This window comes from Phoca vitulina, unplaced genomic scaffold, assembly GCF_004348235.1.
Source record: "Phoca vitulina isolate PV1807 unplaced genomic scaffold, GSC_HSeal_1.0 scaffold38, whole genome shotgun sequence".
Classification (NCBI taxonomy): domain Eukaryota; kingdom Metazoa; phylum Chordata; class Mammalia; order Carnivora; family Phocidae; genus Phoca; species Phoca vitulina.
Window position 1 is genome coordinate 8,260,251 of NW_022589741.1, and position 21,043 is coordinate 8,281,293.

Sequence of the window (21,043 nt, forward strand, 5' to 3'; positions counted from 1 at the left end):
CCCCACTTGGAACAATTTGTTTTAATGGTTATGTCTGGTACTGTGTGCACAGAATTTTGATGTCATCCGTGCATCCAAATAAGAATATGGTGACTCATTAGCGAGGTCCATCATGGCATGGATCACAGAAGTGGTAATATACATGCCACAGATTTATCCTCTCTGTTGGCTGGAAGTAGTTTTGTTTTTTGGTTTTTAAAAAAAAAAACCTCACACACTTCAAGAGACAATTGTTCATAAAATCCTCTGTGCAAAGGTTCTTAGAAACCCATTCTTCTATGACATCTAAGTATTATGTTGTTTTTACATATAGTAACTATTTTATACAGTTTTCACTTTCTAGTCACACTATACATGGGAATAACTCCTACAGAGAGTTGCTCATTGAAATCCAAAATATCATTATGGCACTAAGAAACAGGTAAGAAACGAAGACTAAACAGGACTGAGAATAAAACTGGCAGAAGGAAGACAAGATAATCATGGTTTAAAAAAATGAAAGATACTAAAGCAATCAGATAAATAGTTATGACAGAAACAAAGAAATGATCCAGCATCTGGAGAGTTGGTATCCCTAAAATGGATGGACAGATGAAGTATTAAAATATTGTAGATTGCTCTAGAAAAATAAAATCTGCAGATCAGAAAGGAACACAATATTTTGGAAGAAACTGGTAGAATGACTGACACATGGACAAAGACTTCCAGTATAAAGAAAAGGTTTTCAGACTGGCAGGCAAAGGAAGTCACCTAAGAAAGTAAAACTCATGTTGGTGTGAGTGGCGGGGATTTGGGGAAATCAAACTGGTCTCCAATTTCTCCACAGTATCGTGCCAAAAACAGTTTCATGTGAGGTCTATGAAATTGTAAGAGGAAGAAAGCATGACCTAAGATTTTAATACTCACTTAACTGGTCCTTGGGGGAAAAAATTAAGAATGCTTATTTCTGCAGCTTGCATAGCGACAAATACTACCGTATAAAATTGAAAAACAAAGTTTTAAAGATAAGTTTCCAGCTTCCTAGTGTTTAACTCCAGGGAAATCTTTCAGGGAATAAAATACTTTGTGGTAGAAAAATTTATGAATATTTCACCTTAGGTATCTTTGTTTTGCTAAGATACTTGAATTTAATTTTTAATTTTAGTTACTTGTTTAGCTCCTGTCATATGGTTTTTCTTATTAAATTGTGTATCAGTTCTTACATCTGTATACATATACAGCATGACTGTAAAAATGGTCACCATTTACTGTTAATAATGATAGTTTCTGGATGGATGGTAGGGATTTTTTTTCTTGGTGGTACATTTTTTTGCTTAGCTTAATTTTTTTTTTAAGTTTTTAATTTTAATTCCATTAGCCTGAATCCTTATAATGGACAGGTGTCACTGTTATAAAATAAGTCATAATTAAGTCTATTAAGAGGTTTAGAAATAGATCAAAATTTTTAAAAGACACACAAACAAGGGAATTTTGTATCTTAAAGAGTAATTTTAAAACAAACTCCTAGTGGCCTTGTGAAATAGAGCAGCAATGATGGGTAAGAGAGTGCGGCCAGGAGACCGTATCATGGGGATCACACTTCCCCAGGTGAAGGTCTACCTGCCTTAATGGCTAATGAAGAAACACAAACTTTCAAAGCTTTCTTGCAAAACACCGAACAAGAAAAGGTATTAAAAACATAGTACGTTTATTTAAACTGTTACTTTTCATAATTCATTGAATCTTATCACAGGTCAATATCTTCATTCTATTACCTTACTGAATACATTCATTAGTGTTACATAAAACTTCACATAAAATTAAGGAAGAGTTAAAAGTACAGCTAAGAACATAGTCATGATCTGTGTGAGAGGATTCACCATTATGCCACCCTAGTCCCTGATGGGATTACTTTTTCTGTTTCATGGGCCTCTCAACCTTAAACTCCCTTTTGTTTTAAAGAAAATGAAGCAGCTCCTCTGAGCTCTATCCCACCGAGTGCCCAGCCACTGCATTATCGGTTCATGTTGACCCAGTGGTACCTGTCCACCCGGGGGATAGCAGCAGGCCTCGGACCCTTGGGATTTTTATGCAATGCATGATAAGTGTTCCCTAGGAGGCCCACGCGGCCATCTGCCGTATTCTTTTTGCGGGAGACATGGAACCAAGATTGAAAGGGCTGTTTCAAGTTTTCAACCTGGAAAAAAAAAATAAATAAAAAAGAAGGTATGAAGATCATCTCTAAAGTAAGAAGCTAGACCGAAATACTAAACACAAACCCATAACTTAGAAGCTAAGCCTTTAAAAAGCATAGAGAGTACAAATGAATAGAAATCAAAGCAGATGATGATCCTTGGAAAATTGTCTAGCATGGGGGGAGGGGTGGTAATAAAGTCATGTCATACCTTTTAACAAAATTAAATCTTTAATCCAACTAAAATACTTAAAAACACATCTTCAAATTTGTGTATATTCTTGGGTTCTCTTCTACCCCACCCCTCCCCTCACTGGCTTAACCCAAAACTGTCTAATCATAACCTCTAGGGCTGAGGTCTAGAAATATCCATTTTCAACATCCCAAATGACCAATACAGATGTTTTGCAGACCACACTCTGAAAAGATATTGTTCTACAAGTGTATGGCTGACTGTAGATCTGATCCCTAGATGGAAGAAAATCTTTCTAAGCCTAAGAATAGAATTAAAGGTATATATGTCATTACATGGTTTTAAACTTTTATACATGGAGAACTATATAATAAACTGTGGAGTTTAGTTTCCAAACTACCAGAATAAATATTTGCCAGTAATATGAAAGGGGTTAAAATATTTCTAACCTTTGAAGAGCCTGTACTAATAATATATTAAGACCTCAAATGGTAAATGGGTAAAGAAAAAATTCATAAGACAGTAAGTACCCAAAACATTTGGGCACGTGGAGAGTTGGGTTTCTTTAATGCTTAAATTAATAGTCTATAACAGCGTCTTTAGCAAATTATGTATTTTTAAATGAGAATAACCAATTTTAGGAAAAATGATAAAACAGACACTTTCACATGGAGCTGGTTAGAGTACAAATAAATAAAACCTCCCTCGATGGTACTTTGGCCATATCCTATCACCCAGTAATTCCAAGTCTGAGGATCAAGTCTCCAGAAATAACTTAAAATTCAGTCATCTCTACAAGTTATCAGCTTTTTTTATATCACAACAATGTGAAAATCTAGATGATCGCCAGTAATAGATTAAATACATTACAAGGGAAAAAGTAAGTATTAAAATGTTAAGTATTTAAATTGTCTTAACATGATAAAGGATTAATTTCAAAAAACATAGAAACAAGTATATACATAACAGTATCAATAGAGAGTCTGTCTAGATCAGTGTTTTTCACATTGAGGGTTGCCACTATTTCTGGGTCATGAAATCCATTTAGGTGGTTGAAATCAATTTAATTTAATAGAAAATATGGAGGGCATTATGCCAAGTAAGGATGAGTATTGTTTCATGAAACTTATTTCTGACATATAAATATACATATCTTTCTAGGAGTTGTGGCTAAAATATATTTTATTATTTTTAGAAAAACTGTTCTTGTGGTGGGATTACAGACCTTTGATCATTTCTTAATATTCCAGATTTTCTACAAATGGTATGTTATTTTCTGCTGGCAAGAAAGCCCACTAATTTTAATATTTAATCAGGAAGGAATTTGGATGAAAGGAAACTTGTGTTCAAATACTACACAGAAAAACAGTCTTACAGAAGACTCTAGCTCCTGAGCACTCAGCCAAGTAGAGAAACTACATATAGAAGAAAAAACTTTTCCAAAATGTTATTGTGATTTTAATCTTTACAGTTTTTTCTGTTTTCCACTTTTACAGTGAATAAATTCTTTTTAGAATTAGAATGGGGGGAAGCATAGAGAAGAACTGGAACACACTTCACCTGGTAAATACTCTTTGGATTGCTCACTTTAGGAATGATCTGAGGTTCTTTGTTACAACTTTCTTCATCAGAGGAAATGCCAGAGGAGTGGTCTAAAGTGGCTCTATTAACAGCACAGCTGATCCGTTGGGAAAGCTCCCATTCCTCCCACCTGCCTTTAAAAGAAGCAATTGTAAATGGGTGATTTTTCTCACCATACCTAAGTGGGAAAAGAAAATAAAGTATTCATTAGGGATTCAAAATTTCACAAGTTGTTTTTATCTCTACTCTTTTCTACAGACCACTCACTAATCTGCAAAAAGTTATTTTAAACAACAAATGGAAATGGTTTGACGGCAAAGCAAGTTAAGAGACATTGTGACCTTCAGCTACCACAGGGTGGTAATTAATGGGGGTTATTCTGTAAGCGCTCTCGGTGAATTTTTCAGAAAAAGACAAGAACTAGTTTCTTTCAGTTCAGCTAAAGGACTGCATTGCAACTTCTCTGCCCTTTGATACTGCCTATAATCCTTAGACGTTATTATCTACGGTTGGCAATGAAGTGCAGGGATTAAAGTCAGATTTCAAATACTATGTAAAGTCTTTGTGCTTCCAGGCCATCCGCTCCTAATGGAAGTTTGTGCGAATCAAGTTTGCATCCGAAACCTTAACCGGCCAGGGCCCTCGGCCTGCTAACCACTAACGCAGGGCTGTGGCGCATTATCTCTCACAAAGGTGTACAGAACTAACTATGTAACCAAGGTTCCCAGGGGTCACAGGCACACCCCCTCCCGTGAGATTACTCACCTACAGCACACTTCAAAGGGATCTACCCATAGGGTCATCTCCTTTGGAAGTCCCAGGTGAGAAAAATCCACTTTACTTTCAGCACAAGCCCTTTCTAGAATGGGATCTTTATTCTGAATATTATTTATCCTGATACACCTTTAAAAAGCAAGGAAAGGGAAACAAAGATGGGGTGACAGGCACCTTAGTAGAAGAATCATGTGATGGGCAAACGGCTCACCCGCGACCCCTGCCCCGTCCCCGCCCTCCACGGCTCTATGGGTAGAACTATCGACTTTTTACACAGCTACTCAGAATGTGAGTTGCATCACTAAGCCCCACAATTAGTGTGACGAATGTTCTCTGCTTAATCCACCTCACATAAGGGGGTTTGCCCTGTAAGTCTTCAACTATAATTGAAGCTACATAGTTTTCAACTACGCACTGCCACCTGCTGAATCTCTTTCTTTCAAGCCCACGTTCAAATCCATTTGAGCCCATAAAACTTATGTTACTCAGACTCTGCCGACAGAATCCCTGCCAACGGCGATCACTCGCTGGTGACTTCCTTCCCTTTGCCGTCCTACACGCCGGCTCTCACCTGAAGGCTTGCCCTTTGGAAGGGAAGTCCGAGTGCCAGTGACTTCGGTAGGTTTCAAACAAGATCGTCATCAGCTTTTCTGCGAAGTCTTTTACTTGCTGTTTACTCAATTTGTCGTGTTTTTTCACCAGTCTTGTGACAAAGAAAACTGCTGTTGCAATTTCATCCCTCATGATTCAAGAGAAAGGAGGAAGTCTGCAACCATTAAAAGGAAGCAAGAATAAATTAAATAGAAACAGGGTCACACTGGTTATCAACATGTAATTGCCATTGGGAAGTTTTATAGACCTTACGTTTAAAATAGAAATCGTTTGCTAGTCCTTCATGAACGAAATAAGCGCATCGATACTATCAATTAACAAAACAGCCAGGAGCACCAATTCCTCAACTAGTCAGTTTTTAATATTTTCAAAGAAAAAAAGACCCGCTTTTCAAAACTTTAGTACACTTAAGCAACAAATGAAACACCACTGTGCAACTTAAGTCAAAAAAGGGGAGGGGGGCCTGGGTGGCTCAGTCTGTTAAGCGTCTGCCTTGGGTTCAGATCATGATCCCGGGGTCCTGGGATCAAGCCCCGCATCGGGCTCCCTGCTCAGCGGGGGGCCTGCTTCTCCCTCTCCCTCTGTCTGTTGCTCCGCCTACTTGTGCTCTCTCTCTCTCTGTTAAATAAACAAAATCTTTTAATAAAAAAAAAGCCCTGATACAAGACAGTAAATTATACCCAAGCAATGCTTTTTAAAAACATGTTTACAGAGAGCAAAACATTTCAGGATATAGTAGTTCTAAAATGTGGCTCTCAGGTCACATGCTTTAAGTAAAAGTTAATCAAACATACATGATACTTGCCAGAAAAAGTGCTTTAGCCCAACAAAAAGTGGGCCAGCGTTAGAAGACACTCTCCCCTACACCTGTTCTGTTAGTTTTAGGCTGAAGTTTATATAAACCTGGGTCCCAGAGCCTGACAGGTGTTTAACCTTACACAGGGGCAGTCCGTTAGGGTAATTAAATAGCTTCTTCCAGGTCCCCATCAGATTGCTCCCTGGTATACGCAGAGTGAGCTCTTTAAAATCTGAACATCTGAAAAAAGATTTTCCACCTGGATTTGTCTCTTCTATTTTGCTATTAAAGTCTTGTCTCTTATGACATAGATTGAGAATCAAGCCTTCTCCTTCCATATCCTAATATCCTACATTCCAGTAATTTTGTCTCTAATTGTAACTGTCAACATATTAAAGAATTTTGTCTTGGGTCGTGTATAAAACTTAAGACAACTTTCTTTGAACAATCGTTATGTTGACAACACACATTTTTTGCTAGAATATTTATTTGCAAAATAAGTGGAAAAGATCTTGGAGTTTATCTAATCTCATTGGTTCTCAAAGTGTGGGTCACTGACCACCTCGTTCGGCCCCACTGCGCTGCTTGTTAAAAGTGCGGATGCTTCTAAAGGTGAAGCCTGAGAATCAGTAGATCACAAGTACTTCCAGGTGATTCTTATACCCACTAAAATTTAAGAACCACGGCACCTGACATATAAGTCTTTAAACCCACAGTAAGGGGTCATTCAAGTTCTTCATCAGTGAAAAAGAATTCGTTCTCTTAAAAGGAAGCCCATTTCATTTCTAAAAGGCTCCAAATACCAAGTGGTGCTTCCTCCCTTGGAGGTGCCAATTCCCCCTGATGGAAGCCTTACTTCTCTGGAACTATAGACCGTAGCTGACGCTCGACCGCATGAAGACACTTCAAATGCCAGTTCTTCAGCCTCTCCTGAGCCTTCTCTTTTGGAGCGCTAACCTCAACTTTTAACAGTCCTTCCTATAGACACCTTACTCCAGACGCTTCACCATGCTCGGCGCTCACCTGTGGAGGAGTTTCAGGTATGTCAGTAATGCTCGTTTAAAGTGCGGAGCCCAGGACACACGGTGCCCCGGGTATGCTCTGCCATTGCAGATGAGAGTGGGACTGTCCCCGCCCTTGCTGCAGATACCGTATTTCTAGAACGCAGCCTCGGGTGGCATTCACCTTGTTGGCATGGCATCCCACCACCGCCTCGCGTTGAACTTGCAAGGAGTCTTTTTCGCTAATGCTATTGGTTTTTTACACCTTTCCCTTCCTGGACAGCTTAAGGTTTAAGAATATGGGCTTCGGAGTTAGACCTGGGTGTGAATTGCAACTTTACGATGCACTGTCTGTGTAGCTTGGAGCAACCTGCTTACCTCCGGAACTTTCCGTTTCTGACCTGTGAAATGGGAGGGACAAGAGTGACCCCCCGGGGTTGTTAACAAGATTACAATCAATAATGCACAAACGCACCTTGTCCAGAGCCTGTCTAGCTGTTGTGACAGGAAGCTGATTAAGGAATCAGCTTAAAATCAAGTGTCATGGGATTGAGTCCCAGTCCTTCATTTACCAGACATTTAGGGAAGTTTCTCAAAATCTCATCTGTAAAAAAGGGGGTAAAACGTGTGCCTATAGCCTTGGAATCAGACTTCCAGAACTGGAACGCTTTGTAGGGTTATGAGAATTAAGTATAAAATGCCTAGAACAGCACCAAATACTCCGTAAATGCTCTGTAAATGATAGATCTTACTACTACTACTATTGTCTTATGAGGTTCTTGTCCAGATTAAATTATAAAATTAGGGTGCCTGCGTGGCTCAGTCATTAAGCATCTGCCTTCGGCTCAGGTCATGATTCCAGGGTCCTGGGATCCAGCCCCGTGTCAGGCTCCCTGCTCAGCAGAGAGTCTGCTTCTCCCTCTCCCACTCCCCCTGCTTGTGTTCCTGCTCTCACTATCTCTCTCTGTCAAATAAATACATAAAATCTTTTTTAAAAATTATAAAATTATATGAAGTATTTAGCAAAGTGCCCGGCATACAGTAAGTCCTCAAAAAGTGGTAGCCTTTCTTATTAATAAATAATAAGTTTATATTTATCATTTTATTGTCTTTTCTAATGCTTTGTGGATTAAATGGGGTATAAAACAACTGCATATTACAGTTATACCTGTCATATTTCATTGTGTTAAATTTAGACCATCACTATAAGGAATCAGGATTATGTGTGACCCAATTCTGTCATTCAATAAATTCTCTTATCGTTCTGTTATCTGTAAATTTGGCAAGAATATATCCTGCTACAAGTAATAAACAAGTTGAATAGAACAAAGATCAAGCAGGAGCACCTGGGTAGCTCAGTTGGTTAAGTGTCTGCCTTTGACCCAGGTCATGATCCCAGGGTCCTGGGATCGAGCTCCACATCGGGCTCCTGCTCAGTAAGGAGTCTGCTACTCCCTCATCCTCTACCCCTCTCCCCACTTGTGCCCTCTCTTGCCTTCTCACTCTCTCTCTCTGAAATAAAATCCTTTTTTAAAAAAAGAATAAAGATCAAGCAAACTGCTTTGACAAAACCCAAGTGACTCTAGAATACATTGGAATCTATTCTAGAGAGACTATGTTAGTATTACCATTTTGAAATTTTATATATAGAGAGAGAATAGACTAGGATAGAGAAATACAAATATTTAATGTTGTTATGAACTAAGATTTTCAATGTAAGGAAAAAGGGATAAAAGTGTAAAATCAAGGAAATTAAAAATCCTATAATGTTAAATTTGAAATGGTAGTATTAATATGAACTTGAGTTTTTTTTCTAAAAATTTGTGTTTTAGTTCTGTTCACTGAAAGGTCTAGAATTAGTAAGCAATCCTGACATTCATTTTGTGGTCTCTAAATACCACTTCTCACTTAAAAAAAATCCTTGGAGAAATGGTTCATTCCAGTTGTAGTTCAGGTAATATATTAGATGAGCCTGGAATGTATTTTACCAGAAAGCAAAGTTATGCAAAACCAGTGGGTCATGTCAAAAGACATGAGCCTACATGAAGAGCTCCCATTGGCCAAAGATAAGTTATTTTGAACAGTATAATAGATACTGAGGTCCTTCAACCAGTTCCCCTCTTTAGGGTCAATGCAATCATCCCCCAACTGCTGGAACCATCCACAGCTAATGGCTCAAAGCTGCATTTCTCACTGGGACTTACTCTCAGAAACTATCCCACAGTAAAGATATCCTCCCAGGGGTGGCCTGCAGTGCAGCCTTTGGCTAATGTGGGGATACAAAAACCTGGCCCCCTTATAATTCTGAAGAGCCACCCCATCTCCGGAGTTCCCTATAAAATAGACAGAGTCCTCAATTGCAACTGCATCATTGGTCCACCTGTCCCCCTGGCCGGTCCTATCTTTCTCACTCCCTCATGGGTATATCTCTCAAGAGGATTCCCTAATAAACCTTCTACATGCAGTTCTCTATCTCACAGTCCGTTTCTAAGGAACCCAGTCTGAGACCGTTTTAAGGAAACAGACTCTAAAATGGAATTTTGGAAATGGATTACTTACCTGCTGGCTGGAGTAAAAACTTCATTGCTAGTGGTAGTAGAATCTGGATATGGATGGCTCCTGGAATGCTGGACCGCTAGAACTTAAAACTTTCACCAGTGCTGAACTGAGATGCAAGATAGATATTATTATTGGAAATACAGCTAGGGTTGCACTGGCTACTGTAATATCTTTGATGCTTAGGAGGTATGAGAAATGATTATCTAAGGACTATGGAAATGGTGGTTGAGCACCTGGATATCAAGTAATGACATAAGTTAATAAGTCTAGCTCAATTCAATATATTAAGTATTTCAGTATCTACTATATGCCCAAAACATATAAAAATAAAATTAGGTTGTGACTAGGACCTTAATGACCTTCTACTTTCACAGTATCTTATTGATTTCAGCTTTCCATGATATATTTCTTATTCCCCTTACTCAATTACAGGGGTTTCCAAACTGCTGTACTTTGGAATCACCTGAATATCTTTTTAAAATACTGATGCCTGAAAAGAGTCTATGCCCAGACATTGTGCTTGAAGGGGGATGGAGTGCAACCAGGGCATCAGGACTTTTAAAAGCTTCCCCAAGTAATTCTAATGGGCAGCGAAGATGGAAGAGCATTAAGAGACATAACTCCTAGCCATTAAGGAGATTTCACATTTATTTTACACCCTTGATTGCTTTGTAATGCCTTGAGCTTAACAAAGATCATTATCACAAATTTGCATCATTTATCTTCATCTTTTCTAGCCTTTGCTGGGGCAACTTTTGCAAAGTTTTTTTTTTTAATTTCTGTTAGAAGTAAAAAAATTGGAAATCAGGACAACTACTCATATATTGCTGAAATAAAATTTATTTTGGAACTAAAGGCAACATGCATTAGCATATCCTCAATCTTTTCCTTTTCAAATGGTTAGTGTTTGCATTTATAATACTAAAGTGGTGCCAGGTGCTTAATAATTCTTTCACTAGTTCACCTTCCCAGATGACATATTGTTACCGTGCATTTTGAGTTGGTGCAACACGTTAGCTGATGAGGCTTTGAACCTCCCTAGTGATATTTTCTGCAACAGGCCCAGGCAGGCCTTGGATGTTATGAATAGAACAGTGGAATAACAATGTACCTAGAGTTCAGGAAAGAATAAATAGAAACTAAACATCATGCAAGACTTCCTTCAGTTACTTGTTTATGATGATTTTAAACACCTTACTTAAATCACCTCCTACACATAATGACAACTAGAGCTTCTGTTACAATTGACATTCACTCCATGACTATTTACTGACCATCTAACTGCATATGAGATGCTGCTAAGTGCCATGGGGTTAAAAATTTTGTTTCAACTTTCAAGAGGCTTATAATCTAGAGAAGGAAATCAGTTATGTACACAAATAACTATTTGGATGCCGAGTTTGGAGATATGAGATACTCAAAAATCACTCCAAGTTTCCAGCCTTAGTTACCAAGACAATAATGTTTCATTGAAATAACTGAGTTCAGCAGAAGAGTTGGTAGGAAAAGAACAGTGGCTGGTTCAGGTTGAAATATACTGAGTTTTTGATGGTAATTAAACACCCAGGTAGTAATGCTCATTGACAGGATATTAGAATTTAGCAAAAGGTCTAGCCTGGGCCAGCCTAAACCAACCTCAGGTGTAAGTAGAATAGAAAATGGATGCTGAAATTTGAAGACAAACTGCCTTCAGCTCAGGTCATGATCCTGGAGTCCAGGGATGGAGCCCCATGTCTGGCTCCCTGCTCAGCCAGGAGCCTGTTTCTCCCTCCCCCTTCCCCTGTTCCTTCTCTCTCTTGCTCACTCTCTCTCTCTCAAAGAAATTTGAAGACAAAAAAAAAAAAACCAACCCCAAATCCAGCTCTTCCACCATTTCTATGTAATGTCTAAAATTCCCATTATAAAGCATTTAGTCCCCTGATTAGATGTTGTCTTTTCAGGATTTCCTTCTGAAAATGTCAAATGAGTTATCCTTAATAGAACAAGAGAATCATGTTCTATCTGGAGATGTTTGAAAAAGGGGAAGAAGCCTGGGGAAGCACCACAGAAACGGGTGGAAACATGAGGTTTCTGGCCATTCAGAATGAGGATGAAAAACAGAATGAAGAGGAAGCCTTTTGAGGGAGGCAAACCATAAGAGACTTTTTTTTCTAATTTATTTATTTGAGAGAGAGAGAGCATGAGCAGAGGGGAGGGGCAGAGGGAGAGGGAGAAGTAGACTCCCCATTGAGCAGGGAGCCTGACTCAGAACTCAATCCCAGGATCCCAGGACCGTGACCCTAGCTGAAGGCAGACGCCCAACTGACTGAGCCACCCAGGTGCCCCAAACCATAGGAGACTCTTAACTCTAGGAAACAAACTGAGAGTTCCTGGTGGAGAGGTGGGTGGGGGCTTGGGTAACTGGGGGATGGGCATTAAGGAGGGCACGTGATGGAATGAGCACTGGGTGTTGTATGCAACTGATGAATCACTGAACTCTACCTCTGAAACTAGTAATACACTATATGTTAACTAAATTGAATTTAAATAAAAAATGTAAAAACATAAATAAATAAAATCTAATAAAAAGACAAATTTTACCTTCTTATCTGTAACAGAGAATCAAATGGTAGAAAACACGAAAATGACTGAAATGACCTTGCACAAGTTAACAGTTTCCCAAATTGCATTTCTTCCTTTTAGCAGAGGGACTTCAACTCTTATCACTAAGGCACCTTCAAGCCCCAAGTCTCATCAATAATGGTAAACCTTGAAAATCTGCTTTTACGTTTGTCTTCTTGATCTTAGCTAAACTTCAGTATAAAATTGAAAATATTTATGCATTTAATAATTTAAAAATAGGCTAAATAATTTTAAAATATCATTTACATTGAACATTACATTCACTAGATTTTCTTACATATATTAAAGATTATTATTTTATTTTTTAAAAGATGATCCTCTCAAGCAGGATCCAACATATGTAGTGTGTCTTGGGGTAATGTATTTCATAAAGCTCCCAGAGTTAAACTTCACAGGGCAGCTTTTTGCTCAATTGTCTTTTTTTTTTTTTTTAATAAGTCTTCCCACTATAACATCTGATGCTCAGTAAATATTTATTGAATCACTAAATTCAGTGATGAGTACTATTTCTTTTGTTTCTCCATTTTTTCCCTTTAGTTTCAGAGGTAGAATTCAGGGATTCATCAGTGGCATATAACACCCAGTGCTCGTTACACCATGTGCCCTCCTTAACACCCTTCACGGAGTTACCCCATCCCCCCACCCACTTCCCCTCCTGCAATTCTCAGTTTGTTTCCTATGATTAAGACTCTTTTATGATTTGTCTCCCTCTCTGATTTTGTACCATTTTATTTTTCCCTCCCTTCCCCTATGTTCACCTGTTTTGTTTCTTAAATTCCACATATGAGTGAGATCATATGATATTTGTCTTTCTCTGACTGACTTATTTCACTTAACAGAATAGCCTCTAGTTCCCTCCACATCGTGGCAAATGGTAAGATTTCATTTTTGATGGCTGAGTAATATTCCATTGTGTGTATATATATATATATATATATATATATACCACATTTTCTTTATCCATTCATCTGCTGATGGACATCTGGGCTGTTTCCATATTTTGGCTCTCATGGACATTACTGCTATAAACATTGGGGTGTAGGTGCCCCTTTGAATCACTATGTTTGTATCCTATGGATAAATACCTAGTAGTGCAATTGCTGGATCATAGGGTAGCTCTATTTTTAACTTCTTGAGGAGCCTCCATACTGTTTTCCAGAGTGGCTGCACTAGCTTGCATTCCCACCAGCAGTGCAAGAGGGCTCCCCTCTTATACATTCACTGGGTTTTTGATGTGATAGCCAATCTTATCAGAACTATTTGATTTCCTTAGCATCCCTTCCTTAAGTTGCAAATTATATCCATTTGCAAATGCACATCATTGCTAATGAGGAAAAAAATACAGATGTTTTAGCAAAAATCCCACTTCTGACAGAAAGTATATATTTTTTTAATAACTGCAAGTAAGCACCGTTTTATAAAGTGATGAACTATTCTACAATGAACTCTTCAGTCCCATTATGTTCAAACCACATATTAAGGAAGTTACATTAATGTTGAAACAAAATTGCATATACTAAAATGTTACCTGATAAAATTCTACAGTTATGCTATGTTTATTTGAACCCAAGAGAAATTAAGTTTAGAGCTGCCTAATCTATTAAGTGAAACACTTACTGATAAACTAAATGAATCAAACTATTATGATGCTTCTTTTTCATAAAGTGACCATGCAAGTGTATTTATCACAAGCCTTTTTCCTATGTGCATTTCCTATTTGTATTTCCTATGTGCGTTATTGAGCAATCATAATGTAAGTGGTGTGCCAGGAGGACCAGATATAGATATAGATATGTCAGTGAAGTCATATATATATATATGAAATGCATCAAGTTGGAAACCAAGATAGCCCACTGCAAACAATTCAGGATATAAGACAATGTATATACAGTGCTCTGTACTAATATATGTATGTTATATACACCAGCACTCTCTACTATTACAAAATGCTGATTTCAAAAATGCAATTAGAACACTGGAGAATAACATTCTCTTAGTAATGGGAGATACTAGTTACATAGTGAATATATTAAGTGCAGAAGGAGTTGGAGAAGAAAAAGATCAAGATGAGTCTCCAGGCTCCAAGGAAGATTTTACCCTGGAAGTAGGAATGGAGTTTGAGATTTAAACAAGCTACAGATGAGCTAAGAGGGGAAAGACAATATGAACTTGACAAAATGTTTGAACTTGATGAAATCCTTGAGATATGCTCTATGGATATAGAGGAAATAAAGATAACAAATCAGAATTATGTGATTCTTTTCAGAGTTACATAATTTTTTTAAAATTAAAGAATATAAACCGCACCTAGAAAAAAGACTTAAGTGCCAAATGGGGAGAATAGAAATAGAAACAAGAATAGGTAGACCTCCTCCGGTGGTGCTTAAAAGAATGGCATAAAGTATTTTCATGCTTATGAATGTATTAACAAGATAATCAGTCAATTTCCTGCTTGTAGCTTCATAAAGTTACAGAACACATTCTAGAGCTCTTAAGAACAGACTTTCTTCAACTGTGTACTCGGACCACCTGAAATTACCTCTAAAAACCTGAAAAATCTACATGAGGCTTTTTGGAGAGGGGACAGGGGCTAACCAGTGGTGGGAAGCAGCCAGGAAAGTTGATCTGTTTCCTAACAGTCTAGGGAAGTTTGTGGACTCTTAACTGACTCAATGAATAAAGCCCTGAGACAAACATTCTGGAAGAGCCAGTGTAGTCATCTGCTGCCCACTGACCAAACCTTATGATGTGGTGGTGCCCAGACAGCTGTTTCCCTTGAATTCACATGTGTATACAACCCTGTTTACAACAGCTTGGCTTCTGTGGGAGTCCTCTCTTCTACTTCTTGTGAGCTCAAGACCTACTTCTTCCTGCCAACCCTTAGAGAGGACACGGATACACTCAAAGCTGGTCCCAAGGCTTCTGCTTTCCTCACTCTGTTTTCTATTCAGGAAAAAACCCCTGCTGCTAGTTCCCTGCTCTGTCCCAGGTGGACCGCAGCAGATGTTGGATGTTCATTCATCCTCAGACTTCAACTGTTGCCGCTTTAGGAAATGACTAAATCTCTCCTTTCAATAGTCGCAGCCCCCAATATCCAACTCTACCAATGTCCTTTCATCGCCTAAATTAAGCAAGCCTGAACACAAATGAATTGTAATTAGCCTCTGACTAGATTTGCCTCCCAGCATTTCGGTTTGTCATTGGAACATGGAGGTTCATCTTGTTCTCTCTCTTGGCTTCAACCAGTCACCAGGTCCTATGCCATTTCCTTCCCAAAGTCTCTCCTGTTCATACCATATTTTCTACATCACTTTATACCTAGGTCATTAAAATAATTGCCTAAATGGATACTGAGTCTCCCCAGTCTCTCCCTCTTCTAATCCATGCCACTTTATTAATCTCCACAGAACAACATATCGTATAAGTCATGGGCCCCCAAAGTCAGGTGAATGAGATTAAAACCCCGTGGCCTGACATCTATGGTCCTCCATGATCTATTTCCTACGTATCTACCTCTCTAATCTTATTTCCTCAAGCGGGGACACACTGATTGCTCTCCCAACTGACCATGTATGTTATGGTCTCCATGAACTGGCTTGTATTTTTCCTTCACAAGTTGCTCCTTCTACCAAGAACATCCACCTCTGTCTTCTCCCTTAATCTATGTCCTACTTTTCCTTCTAGACCCAGCTTGACCTCACATTTTCCATATAGCCTTTTCTGGGTCCCCCACCTTCGGTGATTTGCCTTTTCTTTTTTCCTAAGTACTGGCAATAATGAAGCTTACATAAATTGTGCAGCCACTATAAAAAACAGTATGAAGATTCCTCCAAAACATAAAAATAAAAATACCATATGATCCAATAATTCCAATTCTGGGTATTTATCCAAAGAAAACAAAAATACTAATTTGAAGAGATAGCTGTACCCCTATAGTTACTGCAGCCTTATTTATAATAGCTAAGATATGGAAATAACCCATGTGTTCATCAATAGATGACTAATTAAAAAAAGATGTGGTGTATATATAGATATATAATGGAATATTACTCAACCATAAAAAAGAAGGAAATCTTGCCATTTGTGACAATATGCATGGACCTAGAGGCTATTATGCTAAGTGAATTAAGTCTGACACAGAAAGACAAATACCATATGATTTCAGTTACATATGGAATCTAAAAAGTGAAACAAAAAAACAGAAAGAGATTCATAAATACAGAGAACAAACTGGTGGTTGCCAGAGGGCAGAGGGGTGGGGAAATAGGCAAAATAGGTAAAGGGGATTAAGAGGTACAAACTTCCAGTTATAAAATAAGTCACAGGGATGAAAAATACAACATAGGGAATATAGTCAATAATATTGTAATAACTTTGTATGGTGATACATGGTAGCTACACTTACAGTATTTCATAATGTATATAATTGTCGAATCACTATGTTGTATACCTGAAACTAATATTATATGTCAACTATCTTTTTTTAAAGATTTTATTTATTTATTTATTTATTTATTTATTTATTTATTTATTTGAGAGAGCTAGAGAGCTTGAGCAGGGGGGAGGAGCAGATTCCCTGCTGAGTAGGGAAACACATGGGGCTCAATCCCAGGACACTGAGATCATGACCTGAGCCAAAGGCAGACGCTTAGCTGACTGAGCCACCCAGGCGCCCTGTATAGGTCAACCGTCTTTAATTAAAAATTTAAAAAGTAAAAATTAAAAACTAATTTTAAAATAATAATGAAGCTTACATTAGTACTCAGAAGTCTTGAAGTATCTATTAATCTAACAATCTTGGTATTTAATATAATTATATATAATATAAATGTATAAATAATATATATTCTATATTAATATTGATACAATTACTAAACTATAGCTATCTTAATTATCTGTGTACACAAATTGTCTCCCTCTCCAACTAGACCGTAAATCCCTAGACTGTGTTCTCTCAAGATGGTAAATACGTAACATGTTTGCTCCTACTGCTGAAGCCTTAAGAGCTCAAGCAACTTTAGTTATAAAGCCTATTTTTTAGATTGTTTCTGATTTACTGAAAGATAATTTAACATTTTTACTTTGAAAGCAACAGTATCGATTAATCAATAAATATAAGAAGCTAATGAAGAATCTGGTACACTCTTATTAATGAGAGCACAATGAAATGGAATCAGAAGAATGAAATTATAAAAACTCCTGGCAGTGCATTTTAGCTAGAAAGAAAATCTTCTCTCATAATTGAACAGATTAATTGATTTTTAGCTCTTAAAAAGGCATTAAGTTTACTTCAATCTAGTCTTGCATCAGCATATAAACTAGTTCCTAAATCTAGTATCATGAACATTAATAAGGTAGTCTGACATTTATTGATCTATATAAAAATTAAAATATGGTTTTCTATTTCCTAAGAGAAAATATGTATGTAGAAAATAGGTTTAAAAAGAAGCTGCTAAACTCCAATAATTTCTAATCAGTCTGATTCTTCCCTTCTTCCTCTCGAACAACATCCTCCAAAAGCTATGGAAGATAGAAAATGTTCAGATGGTGTGTCTGTGTGTGTTAAAAGAAGAGAGTAAGTTTGTCTCTTTTGTAATTCCCAATCCCCATCACTCTAGTCTTTTATCGAGGAGTGGTAAATTTAACTAATACAAATTCTCCAAAGCTAAAGCAGAAGATATGTGTTCTGTACTCTTCTGGGTTTGTTCCTAATCACCAACCTCATCTTCTCTCCTTAGCACTCCTTCCCCATCACCCGAATCACCAAAAGCCCAGAAATTCAATAAAACAGTAAACAATCTCTCTGAAAGGTACCTTCCTGGTTTTGTCTAAAACAAATGCAATCTTCTGTTTGGTCGTTTAAAACACCACAAGCATTCTTACTTAGATTAAATCATGGGTCTCCCTGGTCTCCAGGCATGCCTAGACATGAACCATAAAGGGAATGAGTTCCTTGGAGTTTCTCTAGTAACTACAGGCCAAATCAACAGCAACCCTAAGAACAAGCATTCTTTAAAAAAAAAAAAACACACACACACACATACACAATCACACACACACAGGACAAGGCCACACAAATTTTTTTTCTCGTTATTTTACTTTTTTTAGTTGCACTACCCGCAAAATAGACTGTATTTTAAAAACTCGATTTCTGGAGGCAATGCATCTTGATGGCTCTTACATATGTTTTCTTTATTTTTTAAATTACCTTTGAAGAAAAGCTCTAAAAATATAAAATTCAAGGCATCTACTGCAACCACTACCTTGGAGGGCAGCGATCCAGCTCGGGTAAGAAATGTAAAATGCAACTAATAATCATAAAATGTCAATCAGGAAGAGGTATTTAATATTGTATTGGGTAAAGTGACTAACAATGTGAAAAAAACAGAATTGTTTTTATAATTATGTCCTAACCAAAACTTGTAAGTCTGCATATTGCTAATGGAATGGAAGCTATTTCACTCCTGCATTTATGTATGTATGTCTATTTAGCTATAAAATACAAATTTGGTTCTGCAGTTACCTCTAGAGAACTCGCAGCTCACCTAGCTCTGATTCCGGCATATTGACTGCTACTGCTTGGGCTACTGTACGTGTTAAAGAAGTGTGAGGTGTTCTACAACACTGTGCTTCTCCCAAAGATAAGATGAATACAAAAAAATAGTTATAAATGACACATCTTTTGCAATTTGACTTTACAAGTTAATCTTGAGAATTAATGTTTTCTGTACTGTACATTTTATACTTTGATTTCTTACTCTTCACTTTGGTGTTCTCAGGACACATGATGCATGTGGCAAAAGAATGTGCTGTCTTTCATAGTGAAAGACAATGCTGTAACTCAAACTCATCCTTGGGAAGTTCTTCTGGTGGTTTAATAGTGTGAGCTTGGAATTTGTTTTGAATGATCTAGATGACTGGCCCCTAATTCACGCTACTAGTGGCACGTAGGAAACCATTTCCTGCGTTTAGGGAATCAATCTCTAGCTGGGAAGTTTTCTTCTGGGGAAAATAATCTAGAACTAAGCTTTTGGGGTCAACAATGAGTGCTCTATACTGGATGCATGAAGATCATACTGAAGGGCTACTTCCAACTGAGTTCCACAAAGTGTAGAATTAGAATATTCTTTATCCTTTCCTGATGCATTCATTGAAGGAAAAGAGGGGAAAGAGTAACTCAAGGAAAGAAGTATTAGTAGAGGTCTCCCAGAAATTCTCTAACTGTCCTCTTTTGTTCAATCTAGTCCGAATACACACATAAATACATCTACATCATCAGATGTGGAATTGTGAGAGGAAAATGTAACTGGTCACAAGACATTGTTTCTGTGGCCTCCCCACCCCTCACCCTGAATATCCCAATTTAGTCTTGCTTGGAGGACCAATTGGAACCTGGCTCTTCCCTGCGCCTTCCCTGACAATTACGGTCCTCACTGATGCCCCACCCCACCCTCTTATATATCTCCCCAGTTTAACAATTTATTATATACTGTCTTGAGTGGTAGATAATGTGAGTTCACATTGTGTTACCACCTAGATTATACATATGGAGGGTACAATGAATGACCTTAGGTGCTGAACATATAGCAGGTATTTAAGTATGTGAGGACCAAGCTTTGATCTAACTCTTGAGCCCACTCACTATTTGATGAAAAGAGCCAACCTTCCAGCTCGTTGCATGGCCCTCCAAGAGTGTAAGAGAAACCCAAGGGGAAGGCAAGAGTACAGATGGGACTCTCCAAGGCAGTTGTCCCACATGCCAGAGGCCACCGAGGCCTATCTCTCTTTGGAAAATTAGAGCCTACAATTTGGTACCAGGCCAGGCTGCTTTCCCTGACAAAGATGGTAATGAAAACTGGGTGGGCGTGTGGGGCTTCTTGGGGAGGGGGAGGGGAGAAGGAGCTCTTTGTCCCTCCTGCCCTATCAGGAAGAGAAACTTCTCAGGAATCTGTGCCTCAGTCCCCAGGGCCTCTTCCCTGCAGGGACCCCCCTTCGGCCCCAGCTCGCGGCTTCCTCCCCTCCCCCACCCCGCCCCACCCCACCCCACCTCGCGCGTGCCCCGCCCCCTCCACCACCGGGTTCCAAGGGCGGTTGGTCAGCCACGGCCACGGTCACTCGGCCACTCGGAGCTGCGGGGCGCACGGGGTTGAGAGAGCCGGCTCTAGGGTTTGGGCTGGGGACTGAAGAGAAGTTTTCTGGGGCGGAGCGGACTGGGGAGTGAGAAGGTGGGAGCAGGACCCGAGGAAGCGTAGAGGGGAGGACCCGGGAAGGGAACCTGCGGGGGAGGGCCCTGGGAGGCACCGAGACGGGCGCGGGGACGGCGGCGGCTGGGATGAACCCGGGAACACCGGGAGTTGGGGGGTGGGGGTGCGGCCCGAGGGGTGCAGGTCCCCTCCGAGCGCTGCCCGCTGGCCCTGCCACGCCAAGTGTGCGCGGGGGTCCGGCAGGGGCCAGCGCAGCCCGCGGGCCGGGCCAGGGTGCCGGCTGGCTCCGGGGCGTCGTCCGGGGCCCCGCGCCCAGGTCCTCGCGCCCAGGCACCGTCAGGCACAGCCCGGGGGGAGACGTGGCCCGGACCCCGAGGCCCGCCGGCTCGGGGCCACGGCGTTGGCGCCGCCGACCGTCCGGGAGCTGCAGCCCGCGGGCGCCCGGTGCTCGGTTTGTAGGCAGTGTAATTAGCTGATTGTACTCTGGTGCTTACAATCACTAACTCCACTGCCATCAAAACAAGGCAC

At 39.3% G+C, this 21,043-nt stretch overlaps 1 protein-coding gene across 1 annotated transcript; it reads right to left on the reverse strand.

Moving 5' to 3' along the window:
- Positions 1 to 1,374: 1,374 nt before the first annotated feature.
- BTG4 (BTG anti-proliferation factor 4) lies at positions 1,375 to 5,475 on the reverse strand. The gene is made up of 4 exons (XM_032428039.1): positions 5,293 to 5,475; positions 4,713 to 4,850; positions 3,927 to 4,125; positions 1,375 to 2,176 (listed from the first exon to the last, which is right to left on the reverse strand). Exons 1-4 carry the CDS (start codon positions 5,463 to 5,465, stop codon positions 1,994 to 1,996), a joined length of 693 nt encoding a protein of 230 aa, XP_032283930.1. The 5' UTR covers positions 5,466 to 5,475; the 3' UTR covers positions 1,375 to 1,993.
- Positions 5,476 to 21,043: the final 15,568 nt, after the last annotated feature.

Coding starts and splice junctions, on each gene's coding strand:
- BTG4 (XM_032428039.1), bottom strand. CDS start 5,465: ATGAGGGATGAAATTGCAACAGCAGTTTTCTTTGTCACAAGACTGGTG. Junction 4,126..4,712: donor CCCTTTGAAGTGTGCTGTAG/GTGAGTAATCTC, acceptor TTTCCCACTTAG/GTATGGTGAGAAAAATCACC. Junction 2,177..3,926: donor ATCCAAAGAGTATTTACCAG/GTGAAGTGTGTT, acceptor TTTTTTTTCCAG/GTTGAAAACTTGAAACAGCC.